Here is a 17,225-nt window from a genome sequence, read left to right as displayed (position 1 = left end):
TAAATTGAAATGGTAAGGATTTGAAGGGTGAACTATTCAGTGGGTAAATAATTGATTGGATGGTTGCATCCAGAGGGTTCTTGTCAATGGCTCTAAGACCAGGTGGAGACTGGTGATGAGTGATCTCCCACAGAGATCTGTCTTGGGACCAGTGTTGTTCAGCATCTTTGTTAATGACATAGACAATAGGAATGAGATCAACCTTAGCAAGTTTCATGATGACATCGAGTGCTGTAGCTGATACAACAGAAGGAATGGATACCAATCAAAAGGTCCTGGATGGGCTTGAAAAACAGTCCCATGTGACACAAGCCATTCTATTATATCACGTTTCTGTGACTGTTCAATATTATGCCACAGTGACTTTGCAGAACTCTCATGCAGCCAGATTATTGAAACTTCATGTTTTGGGAAGGGATTGAAATTTGATATTTTTGTCATGTTTTGAAGTAACATTTGAGGCAACATACCTTCAGTATCATTTTCTTGTAACATTTTAGAACGCGTATAGGCATGTTCTAATTTCAGAAGTCAAAGCAATTTAAACAGCATATATAGTTTTCTTATTTAAGTAAAGAAAATGTGAAAGGAGTGTACATTTATGGATGGAAACTGATCATGGATATACATTTTTTTTTTTTGTCTCCAGGATTTTTAGAATTGAAATAAATTTATTATTAAAGAAAACCACAGAGAAGAGAAATCTCTAACCAGCAAAGCAGACATATTACAAATAGGAAGTTTAAAAATATTTCTAGGGAAAATAAAACAATTCTAAGCTACTATCCATAGTCATCTACTATTAAATAGGAATGGAAACCAATGCTTATGTAGAACAATACCAAATACACCATGTAAATTGGTGTTCTATCTTTTCTAACATACCTGGTAATGCAGATATCACTGTGTAGTCCTATTTTGTATAAAAAGTGGGGAAAAATGATAAAAAGCAATAAACAGTCTTAATAGGTAACAAAGAACTAAAATTTAGATTCTAAGAATTAACCATTAAGCTCTTTTTATCAATGATAGTGGCTTTAAAGAAGAGTTGGAACATTGTATTTTTTGAATTTATGAATTGGGGTCAATTTTATTCTAGCACTTATGAAGTGTAATTGGGAAGACCCTAGTCATTATAAAATCATTAATTTCAATATTTGATGAAATAATAGAAATTATTTCAGTGATTGATATGAGAACTGATTAATATAAAATTAAAAGTTTGGTGTAATTAAAGCATTGGAGAAAAATTATCCACTCAAACTCTATTTATTGTTATTTCTATGGTCAAAGACAGAAAAATTCCTGTGATAGCTAGATTTACATTTTTTGAAGTAGATTTCTGATAAAAATAATTGGAAGAACTCCTAGATAAACATGTTGTCCATTGAAAAGATTAAAAATTATCTGTAAAACATGATCACAAGCAATGGTTCTGGTCATAGTCTGGAATACTGATCTTTTACTATAGAATATTTTAACTGTTAAAAACAAACTAATGCACTCATAATCACTGTTCTGTGGGAGTGTAGGCGAAGAAATGACAAAGACCAGTGTACAGGACAAACCACTGATAAATTCTGCTTCATGTAGCATATTAGCATTCAATTTTATTTATATTTTTAATGATAGAAAGGTTAAAAATTCTGCAAGACAAATTAATAATGTTTTTAATAATACAAATGACCGATAATTCATATAATGTTTCTAAATTTCTGCAGTAAATTCAAAAAGTATTGTCCTCATATGAAAAGTCTGGCATTGGAAAATACAGAGGAAATTATTTAATACTCAGGAAAACAAATCACTCTATAGAATACTTAGAATAGAATATTAAAAAGTTATTTCTGTGTGTGTATATCAAACTGTACAGTAGAGATGAAATTATTAATACTTCCTCTCCTTTTTCCTCTTTCACATTTTAAATTACTCTATAATTATCCCCATATCTAATGCTCAGCTCCTTCCACATATATTTTTAGGCTTTAATTTACTGAGCAATGGATTCTGAATTATATCTTTCTGAACACAATGAAACATATGCTTCAGTGAACAACATATAAACAGATTTGTAGTCCCCAAAAGACACATTTTAAGTACTAAGAATGACAGTGACAAATCATTTTTCCATCTCAATTAAAAATAACTCAAAGTACAGAAGAGGAGGAACAAATATGTCATGTTAGCAGTCTGCCTTAGAAAGCCAGTAACATTGTTCCACCATGCTGTATAAATAAATCACTATAAATAACATAAGGGACAATCAATCTCTTAAAATGTAAAAATGTAGAGACTAACTCTTATCTGTTGTTACATATAGATAATAACAAATAAATCTCTGTGCACACTGTTCTGCACTACTGGAAACTCATCGAACTCTGTACTACTGCTGCCACACCTCTTCTACATGTTAGATAATTGTTATTTTGAAAAAATACATAGCCTTCTGATGCCTCACTTCCAGCCAAGGGGAGTGTCCCATGATTATCATTTCTCCTCCTCATCCCCTTAATATTAGGAGTGAAAGGGATATCTGGTGAGTTACAGTAAATACAGAAATATCATATGGAAAATAATATACTTTTCCAACTACCTCTTTTTTTTTTCTAACAGAGATGGAATTATTCATGTAACCTATACACAAATATGACCCTTTCTATGTTGAGAATGTGAGTAGTATTCAGAATACTCATGTTTTTCAAAGACCTTTCCCTTTTCCTAACATCCCCTCCAAAATATCTTATTTAGAATTCAACAGCTGAACAAATGAAACTTGAGGAATTTGAACCAAATGCTTTTGAAAATCTGGCTTATCTTTTTAAAATTGATTACTATAGTTTAGAGTAAAAGTTAAAAGAGCTTTCTGATGCCTGTGTAACAGGAATCTGCAATGGAGAAATGCTTCAGAACATTTAATTCAGCTATTCAGACATAGGCAAAATCAGAGGAGGAAAGCAGAATGATTCAGAGGTGATATAAGTACAACTCATCTACAGATGAGTGCCTCCCTACCTCCACTAAGCAGGAAAATTATGCACTGCACATCTTAGTACTCTGCTTTCACCCCTGAAGTTTTCTGGGTGACATCAATGTTTAAAATTCCTAGTTCTTTTAGTCACACTAGTGGAGTTGTCTGGGAATTTATTCAATTAATTCCTCAGAGAGTAAAAATGGGGAGCACGCACAAATGCTGGTACGTAGCATTCACATGTTGATTCACAGGCCACCACATGTCTTTCAGAACAGTACGTATGACATTTTTCTAAGAGCACATGTACATGGATAATTTTGTTAGGCACATGTAAGTGCTTCTCAGTAATCTTTTTTGACTACACTAAATAGATAATCGATGGATTAATGGATTCTAGTCATTCTAAGCCCTTCGAAACCAATGAATCCAAGTCTTTGCTAATCAGATTTTTGAGTCACGGTTTTATGATTTTTGTCATTGGTATTCCACAACATTAACATGACGTACTGCACTGGGAGTTATAGAGTTAATGCTCCAGTTCCATGGATCATCTATCATTCCTGGTGTAGCTATCTCAGAAGAGAATAACTACATAACCCAGAGGACTGTCTGCTGTTCTGTTTGTTTTCCATTCAGAGGGAAAGATAAAACTGCATGTCATGAGATGCCCCCCTTTCTTTCCCTTCTGCTCTTCTCTGCAACATATATGCTACCCAGCCTTCTTGTGTTCAGAATTAGAGGAAGGCCTTTGGTTTTTGGACTCTCATTTTATTTGATCTATTTGCTTCAATTATAATTATATTGTGTTATTTCATGTTATTTTGCATCCTGAAATCTTATTTAGTAAATTAGCTTTCCTCCTGAGACTGTTGCTGCTGTTTTGTTTTTAGGCCCATCTCCCTGCCCTTTTTCCCCTTTTCCCTTTCCTGAGGCATGGGTCCGTGGGTCTCCCTGTTCATGGAATAAGGCCAAACCAGCCTGTAAACTTTTGACAGCTGGGCTAACTGATCCTGATTCCTAAAGATACATGAGATTCAGCAGGAAAGGCCAAAGTGAGAAAAACTGTTCATATGTATTATCTTTATCATTCTTTCAGTTATTTCTTCTTACTGAATTTTTATTCCTCCAGTAGTTATTGGAATACTTGCTTAATTAGCAAACAAGATAAATATGATGAAAATTAATGCTTCAATAAACTAAAAAATGAAGTGAAATTTTCCAGTTACTTATTCTATGCTGTAGGGCAATAGCATCAACACATCAGGAAGTGTATCAGCTGGCTAATTAAGTCATCAGCAATGATTTTAACAATATTGGAACATAGCATGGGAAAAAGGGAGATAAGAGGGGGAAAGCAAATAATCAGAATTAATGGCATTATAACAGATGTCTTAGAGATCAAAAAAGAAAGCACCATTTCATTGTCACATCTCTGGAAATTATATTTTGTCATCAGAAGATAAAGATGCATAGTGGTTTAGATTCAGCTGTAAACATTCAGATTTCCTTCTGAATATCTGAATGTATTATGCTTATACCCTATCAGTCATTTTCCCCTTTAATAAGTCCAAGAAATTGTCTTCAATGTATTTACTGCTAAATTCTAGCTGCTTTGAGTTCTATTTGCATTGGACAGGCAAAAGGAACATAAACACATCCAGGTATATATTTCAAAGCAATTTATTTTGCATTTGTTTTGCTTTTGAGAAGGAAAACTGAAAATCAGTTATCCCAGCTATGTATTTTCATAAAAATTCTTTTATTTGGAAAATTGTAATTGAACAGATTAAATAAGTGTAATTTTGTCTCATTAAGAACAGCAATACTTAGATCACTTTCATATTGAATTTATAAAATAACTAATAACAAATGTTATTATATAGGCAATTTTTTTAATGGCATCATACAGAACACACATCAGTTCAGCCTAGAAGTTACTCTTTCAGGGTCAAGACTGACTTCAAACCATCTTCAGTTTTTGTCTCTACCAGAATCAATACTGAATTCAGTTATTCATGGATAGACCGAGAATGATAAAAAAATTACTTTTTCTCAAAACTGTAATATTTTCATCCTTTTCTAACATGTGAACTAATTCTTCCTAGTCTTTTCTGTGATATGGAGAGAAAATTGGGATCAATTAGGAATTTTCTATCTTAAACACAACTGACTTCACTGCCATGTTTGTGAAACTGTGTTGTTCCTGCTATCAGTTTAATAAAATATCAAAATTAAGTAGCAAGTAGATTCTAGAAAAAAGCATAATGAAAGAATTAAATCTGCAAAAACTCTACACCACTCTAATTATAACTACTGTATGTTAATCTAATCTTATATCTATTAACATTGTGCTCCTGCTATTTTCAAAATTATATAACCAGCGGCTCTGAAAAGAGTTTTGTAACATTTTTTGTTGGTATTTTTACAAGACTGGTTGGTGAAATGTGAATGAAATATGAATATGAACCATGAACGTATATTTCATTTAAACTTAGCAGGGTAATTGTGTCCTGTTTATTCACTAGATTAAGGGGATTCTGACAGTTCTATCTTATTTGTTGAGACATCTCTGTAACAGGCTACTATCTTGTCTCCAGAGAAATGAAATTTATCCATTACAGAAACTTTTCATCATCATTGTCCCATATGTCAGCTTTTAGACAAAATGTCACATATGCCTATTGGCTGGAAGGTAATAAAGCATGAGTCTGAACACCAACATACTCATGTATTTTTTCAGTTAATTAATCTCTCATGCTTCCATCTTTCCTTGGTATCTTCTATGATTCTTGTGAACTGGCAGCTAGGTTAATATTTGTTGATGCTAGTGAGGCTGTGAAACAACAGTATACATGCCTTAAGTAGAATTCAGTCACAGCTGACCCTTTATCCAGCATGAAGTTTTGGCTTCATTGATGAAGGTCAACCAGCTTTCTTTCACTACAGCTTCATAGCTCTTGAACAGAAGAACAACTCCAGACAGTGATCCAGTGGATTTTGACCCCCTAAAATTTCCATTTCTAGCGTAAATAATACATTTTTTTGAAATAAGTAATAATCTTTTAAGATATAAGAACACTGATAATATTTGGAAAAGTGTTCTAAAAAAGCCTTTAAAATTACAAGTTACTTGAAGTAATCTGATGCAGCAACACATTTATTTTATGTTATTACTCTTAAAATAATTTCTTTAAAGGAAGAATCAAGGCTTCCATGAAAAGACATGTTAAGTGAAAAATAATCATTTATTCATATAGCTATTATACAGATATTGCCTAAAATGTGGTGCATATTCAATTCATAAAAATGCAATTAAAGTCTAAGAACAATACACTGGCAACAGACTGAGAATATCTCCTCACTGGAAAACACAGCTAGTTACAATGCTACACTATTGGAAATTCTATTATCCACAGAATCTTAAATTTCATATCCTCAAATGCATGCACCAGCTTCAATAAGATTGAGGAAGGAAATGTTATAAAATGCTCCAGGGAAGTCAGCAGGAAAATTACTGGCCATGTATTGAGTAATGAAAAGACCATAGAAGAAAAAAAAAAGCAAAGTTAATTGTGTTTGTTCATTCCATAATGAAAACTACAGGCATAGTCATCAATCAGTTGCATAGATAAAGAATACAGATTGCTGTACTGAGACATGTCAGCGGCCATGAACATTTGCTTCAGTGATAACACACGTGGGAATTAGTATTATTAGACAAGAATGTTTCAAAAGTGTTTTATTGAAGGTGATAAAGTGCTAGATGCAAGAGAGAAACATCTTCCACGATAAAATGTGCCAAAGAGAGAAAACATCCTATTGAATGATTATTAACAGAAAATTAGAACGAGAATATAGAGTTTAAAGGATTATATGTTTGTGTCTTAACATCTTTTTTTTTCTCCCATTATCAAAAAGCAAAGTTTGAATTTTTTATTATTTAGTTAAAGTCTAAAAACCACAAAAATACAATAAAATATGAGGGGGCATTTCAAGGTCAAGGGACCTTGAACTCATGGTAGCTAATAGCTCCTCGAACTCATGGTAGCTTATTCACTCAGCTGGTAGAAATGGCTCCTGAAATAATGCTTTTAATACATTTTGTATATTCATTATAGCAATTTATATGTTAAGGACATGTGAAGAAAGGGAGAGGTTCCTTCATCTTGTTCTTTTATATGTGACATATTAAATTCATTATACTTTTCTGTCATTTACAATTAGCGATCAGTATTTAATAATGTGAGTTTTGACCTGTTCCTGATACTTAGCATCATGCTCCCAAAATAAAAATTGGTTAAGGGAAACAAACAATGGTATGCAATTATGAAGAAGAGAAAGTAGAGTAAAGATGGCTGTCCCTTATGTCTTAATATAGATCCACCTCCTATAGACCAGACATTTGGTAATTCTAGAACATAGATTTACCTTCCTTTTTAATATTGTTATGTATTAAAGAAAATATATTTTAAAAAACCCACATAATTCCTCTTAATCTCACTTCTGCTAGTAGTGGAAAAAACATGAGAGTATTGGACAGTTCAGGAGTAAGAAGTAGATTACAGTTATGTCCAGTTAATGTGAAATGTTCTATTTGCTGTCATCTGCATCACACATCTACTCTCAACAAGTCTTAATCGAAAATACTGTCTGAGGAATAAGTTCTACTTAGCTTAAAAGAGAGTTATTACTGGATGTGTGACCTGTCCAGGTCTTATTTTGAGAAGTCTGACAGTGTTTACATTAGGAAACAGCAACACAGTCCAATTCATTATTCTCAAGAGAGAAATGTGACTGTTTCAGCTACACACTGGTTGTCATGGACTTAAAGTACACAGTACTTCTACTAAGTTGATTTGAAAAGTCAGATGTGAAAAACACACAACAGGAAAAAAAAAGAAATATATTGTCTAATACACAGTATTAGGAGAGAGAAGGATATAGGTACAAAGATGGAGGTTTCAAATGGCATGAAGAACTGGTAATGGATAAATAAGCATAAAAACTGAAGTTTTTTAATGCTATGCACTGAAATACCACTATTGAGAAGCATGAGAAGACTAACTGTCATTTCCAAAATAAGCTATTCTATGATTCTGTTAGTGTATGATTTTTGTATCTCTTCTAAACTATGATTCAGTTCTATTATTCATGAAAACTACAGCTGTAAAACATACAGAAAGAGGCATAAATTCTGGTGCCTATATCATAGTTTTAAATTGTATAAGATCAAATTTGTCCTCCTGAAAGAGATAAAAAAAAATCAGTTTATCTTTCATAAAGATGTTGCACACTGCCTCCAGACAGCAATGTCCTTTTGAGGCAAAGTGGAAGAAGTACCTATTTTGCTGACTTGCAGAGTGCAGCACATCCACACTCCTGTAGCAACGGGAAACTTCTTTCTCTGTTAAGCTGCTACTGGATTCTTTGAACAAAAGCCATAAAAAGCTCAACTAAAGGTATTAATTTTGAGGGAAACATGTAATGCTTGATGAAATGTTCCTTTCATTTTTAATATTTTTCGGTAAATCTAGTAATTAAGATGATTAAATGACTGAATGAAACCCAATCTTTACATTCTTTAGAGTACTACAGTAAAGAACCATAATCATGTTTATGGAAATAAAGCAGCAGAAACCTTTTTAAATTGAGATATCAAACAAAGCTTGTTGTTTAAGCAATGGGTAATTAATGAATCTCTCAGTTAGCAAATTAGCAGACTACAAAAACGATTCAGAAGAAAATTCCAGTGAAAGGTGGAGAAGAAGCAGATGCAATATATACAGTGAAAAAAAAAATTAAAAAAAAAAGAATGAAAAACTAAGTTTTTGAATGCCCAAGTTATCCATGATTAATGTATTTATCAAGGGATGCTTCAGGGTTTGCAACAAAATGAGAATTAGCTGGAATTAGCTTTTGTAGGTTTGTTTCTTTATTGCATTACCTTTTGATAATATATCAAGACATTAGTAAAAGTAAATGAAGTCTGTATACATTTGAAGCCTGTGGATTTCTTTTTTAAATTAAATTCTTAAAAAAATAGTGCATTGTTTTTTCAGTGTTTTCTATAGACATTCAGATTTTTCTTAAAAAATTGTGTTCTGTAAAAAGAGCATGTGGACACTCTTAGAAAAAATATTTATTTTATCTCTGGTTTGAAAAGAGATTAATAAATCTTTATCTCTTTTAATATAAGTTTATGGCATTAAATCCTACATTTTTTACCAGCATTTACTATAAGGGTGCAATCTGAAAATTCAAAGGCAGCTTTATGAGTATTGACTTAGAGACTGAAGAATGGGATTCTGTTGAAACATGGATTGATTATGAGGATGTGGAGAAGTATTAGATTTGATATGATATCATGGATTTATCACCTCGGATAGTAAGTGAAAATTATTCCTAAAGATGCTGGAGAATGTAAATCAATCAATATAGTGGAGTTTGCACTGCTCATCTACAAAAAAAACCTCTCCCAAAAGCCTACTCATAACTCATAGTCTGGTAAATATTAGATGTTCACATTTCACACATTCTTTAAATTGTTTTAAACATATCTTCTAGATTAATTTATTGATCGTGATTTCAGTGGTCAAAATTTCTCAGGGCTGCTTAGAAGAAAATATTTTGAAAATCAAACCCAGAAATTACAATACAGAAACTGCTTTAAAAAGATAATAACTGTATTTAAAATGTTCCTGCACACAAATACTTGACATTCCACTTCTCTGCAGAAGGATTTGGAATTTGGAGGGAAGAAGGGAAGTTTCATCTTTCCTTCTTAATTTCAGTACTTATATATATATATACTTATCTGAAGTTCATTCTTCAAAATTGTTTTCCAGAAAATGATTCTAAGCTGACAGTTAGCTTTCATTATTGTCTTGTACCCCATTACCAGAGTTTCACAGAATATTGTTGAAACGTCATCAGGTGTAAAAATTTTTGGAAGGACCATGGAGATAGCCCCACCTCCTATTCTTAGGTGTCTCCACTCTGTCCCATAGTAGTGCCATGAAGATTTACTACCATCAGTATTTTGTAAGAAGGGAGACAGAAGGAAGTTGCTTCTGATTCTGTATTACATGACAAACAGAAAAATAGAAGGCCAGGTCCCCTCCACATAAGTTCATAAGTTCATAAGTTCATAAGTTCATAAGGTTGGAAAGGACCTATAAGATCATCTAGTCCAACCATCCTCCTATCACTATCTCTACCCAACTACTAAATTAAGTCCTTTAGCACCTCATCTAAACGCTTCTTGAACAGCGCTAGGGATGGTGCCTCAACCACCTCCCTAGGCAGGCCATTCCAGTGCCTGACCACTCTTTCAGAAAAGAAATGCTTCCTGAGGTCTAATCTAAATCTTCCCCGGCGCAACTTGTGGCCATTCCCTCTTGTCCTGTCATTACTTATCAGGGAGAAGAGGCCTACCCCCTCCTCACCACAACCCCCCTTCAGGAAGTGGTAGAGTGCAATAAGGTCTCCTCTGAGCCTCCTCTTCTCCAGACTAAACAATCCCAGCTCCCTCAGCCGCTCCTCATAAGACTTGTGCTCCAGACCCCTCACCAGTTTTGTTGCCCTTCTCTGAACACGCTCCAGGGCCTCAATGTCCTTCTTGTAGTGAGGGGCCCAAAACTGAACACAGTACTCGAGGTGCGGCCGTACCAGAGCTGAGTACAGGGGGATGATCACCTCCCTGCTCCTGCTGGCATGAATATACATGAACTTGTGCTTGATTTTGCGTATCAATGCAATTTTCTAGCTTTCAGTGATTACTATTCCATTCTATGAACTTCTTCAATGGTGACAAAACTATTCCAACACAGCCTACATATATTTTTCTGGAAGAAATATTTTTTGCTGTCATAGACTGATGTTGAAGCAACACAAGCTAAAGCCACTGATCACTGTAAGTACAGGATTATTCAAGCACAGCTTTAATGGCACAGTGATGAAAATGGAATAAAATAATTTTTCACAATCAAAAGTTATGTGCCTATTGCAGTAGAACATTGCATTGAAATCTGTCTAAATTTAAGTTTAGTAGCACAATTTTTGGGAAAATTTACACTTTGATGTCATTAGGTGTACTCAGTGGAATGACAGCTGTGAAAAAGTGTATGACTACTGCACTATTCTTGCCCATCTATTCTTACATTGTCAATTTGTTTGAAGAAATGCAATTCCACCCTTGAGTTGGAATTTTTTTTGCCGACGACTTCTTCCCTGTTTATCTATCTTAGTCAAGCCTTAAAACCTTGCATCCAATTCTATCACATGTGGACCATAGAATCAAATTCAGAACTAGATTATGAAGGCAATGATTATGATAAAATGAATTCAGAAGACAGGTAAGTATAGAGATGATCAGGTAATTATGCAAGTGTAATGACACTCATCTTTATAATACAGTAATAACAATAATCCTACAATAAACAGAATACATCTCTACAAATGAAGTTCAGAGGAGGTATTTTATACAATCATCTCTGCAATATGTCTTTTTCCTGAACTCAAATCTGAAATCAGGAAAAATCCATTCAGTGCAGATCTCATTTCCCAAATGGGAAAACAATAGGCTATACTGCACCTAGTTGCAAAAAAGATATTCTGTCTAGAGCTGGGTCTCTAGGTATTATGTGCTATGTAAACATGAAAACACACTTACCTATCCACAACTTTTTCAAGACTGTCAATTTGAAAAGCAAAAACACAATCTCTTTGGAATAGCTACATTTTCATTTGGAAATTCACAGGCACTTCGTGGAATTAAGGTATACCTGGCTTCTAGTAATGATGCTATTGTACTGGAAACTAAGCTGTACAATAGTGGAAGTAATCAAAACCATGTTTATACTTCTGAAAAGTGAAGTCAGTACATATTCAAATCCACATCTCAACACTGACACTTGGAACAAGTTTTGAAGGTCTCTAAACTCTAGAAGAAACATTATGTGACCTGAAGGAAGTATATTCTAGTACCATGGAGAAAATTTATACACTGAACTTTTGTAGTGGGAATAAGTTGTTCTCATAAGAGAAGTGCTGCTGCTATTCAGTGTCATTTGCTGAATGAGCATTAATTACTCCTTCGATTCTTCAAAAAAGTCAGCAGAATTGTGTGTTTCATCTCCAAGATCCCCAGTCAGATACAGATATCAACAATTTCAAGCACCCTATAATGAGCGTACTGTAAAGGATCAGTATGCATACAAGCTGCAACCTACTGTACCTGGTGAATGAAGTGGAGGGGAGCACATCAGAACCACTCCTTGACCTTCACGTACAGAGACAGCACTTCTTGTTCGACCACTAAAATTCCCCAGATCTATTAAAAGAACAGCAATTTTAGTTACATGCAAAAATTTTAATATTTGTGATTTCTATGACTTATAATTCATTTGTTCTTCATATAATGAATGATTCTGTAGTAATTATTATGACTTTATATTTAGAGAATGCTGGGATGGTTAGTCGTGCATAGGTACTTGTTCTGACTGGTAGTACTGATTGAAATGAAAAGTTTTCTTAGTTAAAAAAGTCAGCTCTTCACTGGCATGCCATTTTGAGTCTATGACTTTGTGTAGGTTTAAGTTCTACATTTTTCTAAAATTCTACATTTTTTTTCCCTTCCTTTTCCTTCCCTTTTCTTTCCTTATGAAATCCAAATATCTTCTTTTTGGAGTAGCAGTAAGAGGACTTCATGTGGCTTAAGTTTCTGTTTGTTCAGACAAATTAATTTCAAGATAAAGAAGGAAAGGATACCTTCTGATTCTGAATTGGATTTCTTGTTGATATGTAATGAAAAAAAAATGTCAAGTACAAAAGCAGGGATTTAGTTGTAAAACAAATAGATGTAGGAAATGTAGGAAGGAATACAAGGAAGGAAATGTGAAGTATCACATGATGTTTTATTGAATTACATAAGTGTAGTATGGAAGAATCAGAATCAAATGAAAGGGAAATTTTATACGTGACCTGCAAACATACTGGAAAAAAAAACAAACAAACAAAATATTGAGTCATTAAAAAAAAAATAAAAAGGAATTAAAAGCTGTTATTTCACTCTAAGAACTCTTAAAGGTTAAAGAGATGCCATCTGCATCTTTTCAGCAATTTTACTATAACATAAACTTCCAACTCTCCTTCAGGCAGCACCACATGGAATTAATTTATCCCCCATATTATGGTGATACATTTGATTGGTTGATTAGAAAATGTAGGGTTTTTTTAATCCTCCATGGGAGTTCGTTTCATGTCGCGAAAGATTAGAGTTATTAGCTTTTACAGAGCTTGTAGCAAAGATAACACTGTATCTTTTCAGAGCGGTTCAAGAGGTTTTAGCTACACGGTTTCCACTTTCCTTTAGATGCTCTCACCTAACCTTTGCCTCTTCGAAAATAGATAGCCAGTCTCCACTGCTAATGTGGAGATCTATTTCTGAAGATATTTGACAAACACAAAATAGCACTATGACATTTATTGCTAAAAGATATGCAATTCAATAATGTTTTTGCTATTACTATAGAATACTGTAACTCAGGAGCAAACTCCACTGTGGGAGAGAAAAAGTAAAGTAATTCATGTATTCATATTCAAAATACAGTAACCCAGTAAAGATTAAATGCAACGTGTTTGGTATAAGACTTTCTGGATGTCCTACTTCAGGTATAACTATGTCAGTATTGTTCTTGATCTTATAAACTGACACAATTTATAAGATTGGAAAAGCATTAAAATATCTGAGACAAAACATCTGGTGGGCAGGAGGGCTCTCTGCAGAGGCTGTTCCTTCTGAAAGGAGCTGAAGCATAAGTTTCCATCAGCACATGTAGACCATGTATTGGTGTGTGTTTAGGATTAATGATGTTCGTTCTAACAAGAGTATCTGTTTATAGAAGATACAATAGAAAAGAAAACACTTCTGCAGCATGTGAAAGGAGTATTGGAAAGTAAATGAAAGGAATCTCAAGGAAGTCAAAGCAACAAAAGTAACAGAACAGCTAGGCACAAATAGCAGTCAAATAACTACAGATAGGAAAGGGCCAATAACAAAGGAAATCTATGAACTATTTTTCCAGGGATTGATTATACACACAAGGATGAGAATAGGAGAAGAAGAGTCCACTACATTAAGATTAAGATTTCAGGGTTGTATTTTACTTTATCACTTGATAGAAGTATTCATACAAAACTGGAACATTTTTAACTCTTTTTAGCCTTGCAATTCATATCAAATATGGTTTATTTTTTGCACAGGATAAATCATTCAGTCTACATGTTTCAGTTGCAGTTCACTGCAAACAGTGAAGGGACAGATTTTGTGGCCCTGACAACAGCCCACTGATGATTGCTATCAAATTAAGATCAGATTAAAAATGAAAAATTGTTCTGTGGCATTTACTGCTTGGTAACATCACATGGAAGCTATGGAAGGCTTTGTAGTTCATTATCAGTCTCTTAAACCAATTAGTTCATTTTTAAAGTAGAAATTAGACTAATGCAGAGCAATGTTCTCTGCCAGTCCAATTCTTTGAGCTTAAACTATTTCATGTGCAAATTTATTACAGAGTTTAAAAGGGGCATATGATAGGTATTAAAACATTTAAAGACACATGCTGAAGATATATATATATATATATAGAAAGAGTATAAAGTAGGCAATCTTCCTTCTAATAAGGTAAAAATAGCTCTATACAAAATAACATTCAGGCCAAGGACAAACATCATTGTTTTGTTGCTTCAGAAAGGGTAGCTTTATTTTACTTGTATGTTAGAGGCAGAGAAATAAAACTTGAGCTGGAATTGTAGCCTATTTGAAAAAGATAAGATTTACAGAAAAAATGAATTCCATTAAAAGCATTCTCTCATTTTTTTTCCCCCCAACCTTCTAGTACAGTCTAAATTTAAAATATTGCTAAACTGAGCACTTTAAAAAACAGGAAATATGTGATAAGTAGCCCAAAAGTACAGGCAACAGAAGGATGAAATGTAGGTATTAAGATGAAATGACATGAATGACTACAAGGAAGTTTTAGGTTCGATGAAGTAAATTCAGTGATCATAGAATATTAAGATGTGTAAAGAAATTACTGTATCATTTTCTATTGACATGCACTTATGTCTAGAAATGCTAGTTTAAGAAGGAGCTTTGTTATTAGACTCACTCACTGGACCTAAGCAAGAGCAACCTTTGGTACTGAAGATGTTAGTTAGAAAAAGTGTTAAAGGAACTTAAGGTAAAAAGATTGCTATCAAGAGAGAAACATCAACTCACCACAATTTGTGAGAAAAACATAAATGAACTTTGAACTTTGAAAAATCACATTATTATATGACATTTAAGCAACCAAATATAGGCAAGATTCAAAGACTTCAGGGTATATATCACAGTTATTATTTTTACTGTTATCATTCATTATCAGAAAGCTATTGACTCCTTCACAAATAATAAGCCCAATGATTTGGAATAAAAAAAAATCCTTTATTTTTCATCAAATAATTTACTGTGCAGGTATATAGCAAGGTTAAAACAGAAAGATAGGGAATATATATTCTAAACTTATGCACGGCATTCTGTCTTACTCTATCTGAAAATGTAATGAGGAGTTTAGATGAAATATTTTACATAAAATAAGAAGTAAATTAGAAGGATGTTTTCAGCGAGCAACAGCAAAAAAGGAGGAGTACGGGTGAAATCTTAAAGACTCATGTCTGATAATATAATAAATGAAAAAAAAATAAAAACCAAGATACTGTATTTTTATATACATAAGAAACTTATTTCAGAACCTGTGTAATATATAATAAAGTTTTTTGTTTTGTTTTTTTTTCCTCAGAACAGAGATGATAAAAGAAACGTGGAATAATGGTTATCCATAAGCATATTCTTGAGAGAAAATAATTTTCTCTCAAGTATGCTGTTAACATAAATTATAATGTGTAGACCTTCAGTTAATTAATCCTGAACTACATTTTCATTAGAAAATGCAAATGAATTGTTAAGTAAAGGTATATTATTTTTCTTATCCTTACTGACATTTTTATACTTGAAATTTGTGAATTATGACTGTCTGCAGTAATATCCAGTTACTTGTGTGTATTCATACAGCAGTCTATGCAAGTTGTTTTATTTTCTAATCAGGAAATATTTTTCTGTATTTTCTGCATTTACTAGCACAGAGAATCTACAGAGAATCCAGGAGAATCTGGATACTCTCTCCAAACAATTGGAAGAGAAGGTTATCAAGAGTAATCAACATGTTTTCAACAAGGAGAAATCATGGTTGGTCAAGAAACCATGGACACCTTCTATGATGCCATGAATGGCTGGGTAGATGGGGGGAGAGCAGTGGATGCCGTGTACCCTGACTTCAGCAAGGCACTTGACATTGTCTACCATGTCCTTGTTATGAAACTTAGAAAATTTGGGATAAATGAGTGGACGGGGAGGTGGTTTGAGAACTTGCTGAGTGGCAGATCTCAGAGGGTTATCAGCAGTGGCAGAGTCTAGTTGGAGGTCTGTAACTAGTGGTGTTCCCAAGTCATAGGTGCTGGGTCAGATCTTGTCCAACAGCTTCATCAATGACAGGGATGAAGAGATAGAGTCCACCTCCAGCAAGTTTGCTGACAATACAAAGCTGGGAGGGGTGGCTGACACACCAGAAGGCTGTACTACCATTCAACAAGACCTGGACAGAGTGGAACCTGATGAGTTTTAATAAGAGCAAGTATTGAGTCTCGTACCAGGGGAGGAATAACCTCATACAACAGTACAGGTTAGTAGATAACCTGCTGGAGAGAAGCTCTGCAGAGAACTGCCTAGGAGTCCTGGTGTACAATGGGTTGGGCCATGAGCCAGCAGTGTGTCCCTGTGGCCAAGAAGGCTAATGGTATCCTGGGGTATTAAAAAAGTGTGGCCAGCAGGTCGTGGGAGGTGACCCTCCCCTTCTAGTCTGCCCTACTGAGACCACATTTACACTACCGTGTCCAGTTCTGGACTCCTCTGTTGAAAAAAGACAGGGTTCTCTTAGAAAGAGTCCAGGAAAGGGCCAAAAAGATGATAAAAGGGCTGGAGTATGTCTCATATCAGGAAAGGCTGAGTGACCTGGGTCTGTTCAGCCCAGGGAAAGGAAGACTGAGTGAGGTTCTGAAAAATGTTTAGAAATATCTAAGGGTAAGTGGGAGGCAAACAGAGGAGGCCAGACTCTTCTCAGTGATGTGTAGTGATTGGATAAGGAATAATGGCCTA

At 34.1% G+C, this 17,225-nt stretch overlaps 1 protein-coding gene across 1 annotated transcript in view; it reads right to left on the bottom strand.

Moving 5' to 3' along the window:
- The window catches only part of CNTN5 (contactin 5), a 551,533-nt gene that overhangs the window by 142,162 nt on the left and 392,146 nt on the right, over nucleotides 1-17,225 (bottom strand). Inside the window, exon 7 of the mRNA XM_065730018.1 lies at nucleotides 12,207-12,302. Within this exon, the coding sequence (XP_065586090.1) occupies nucleotides 12,207-12,302 (96 nt within the window). The remainder of the gene's footprint in view (nucleotides 1-12,206; nucleotides 12,303-17,225) is intronic.

The sequence above is a fragment of the Cyrtonyx montezumae genome, unplaced genomic scaffold, assembly GCF_038088225.1.
Source record: "Cyrtonyx montezumae isolate F1298 unplaced genomic scaffold, pur_monq_1.0 scaffold_12, whole genome shotgun sequence".
NCBI classification, from domain to species: Eukaryota; Metazoa; Chordata; class Aves; order Galliformes; family Odontophoridae; genus Cyrtonyx; species Cyrtonyx montezumae.
This window is presented reverse-complemented; position numbering and strand designations above follow the sequence as displayed.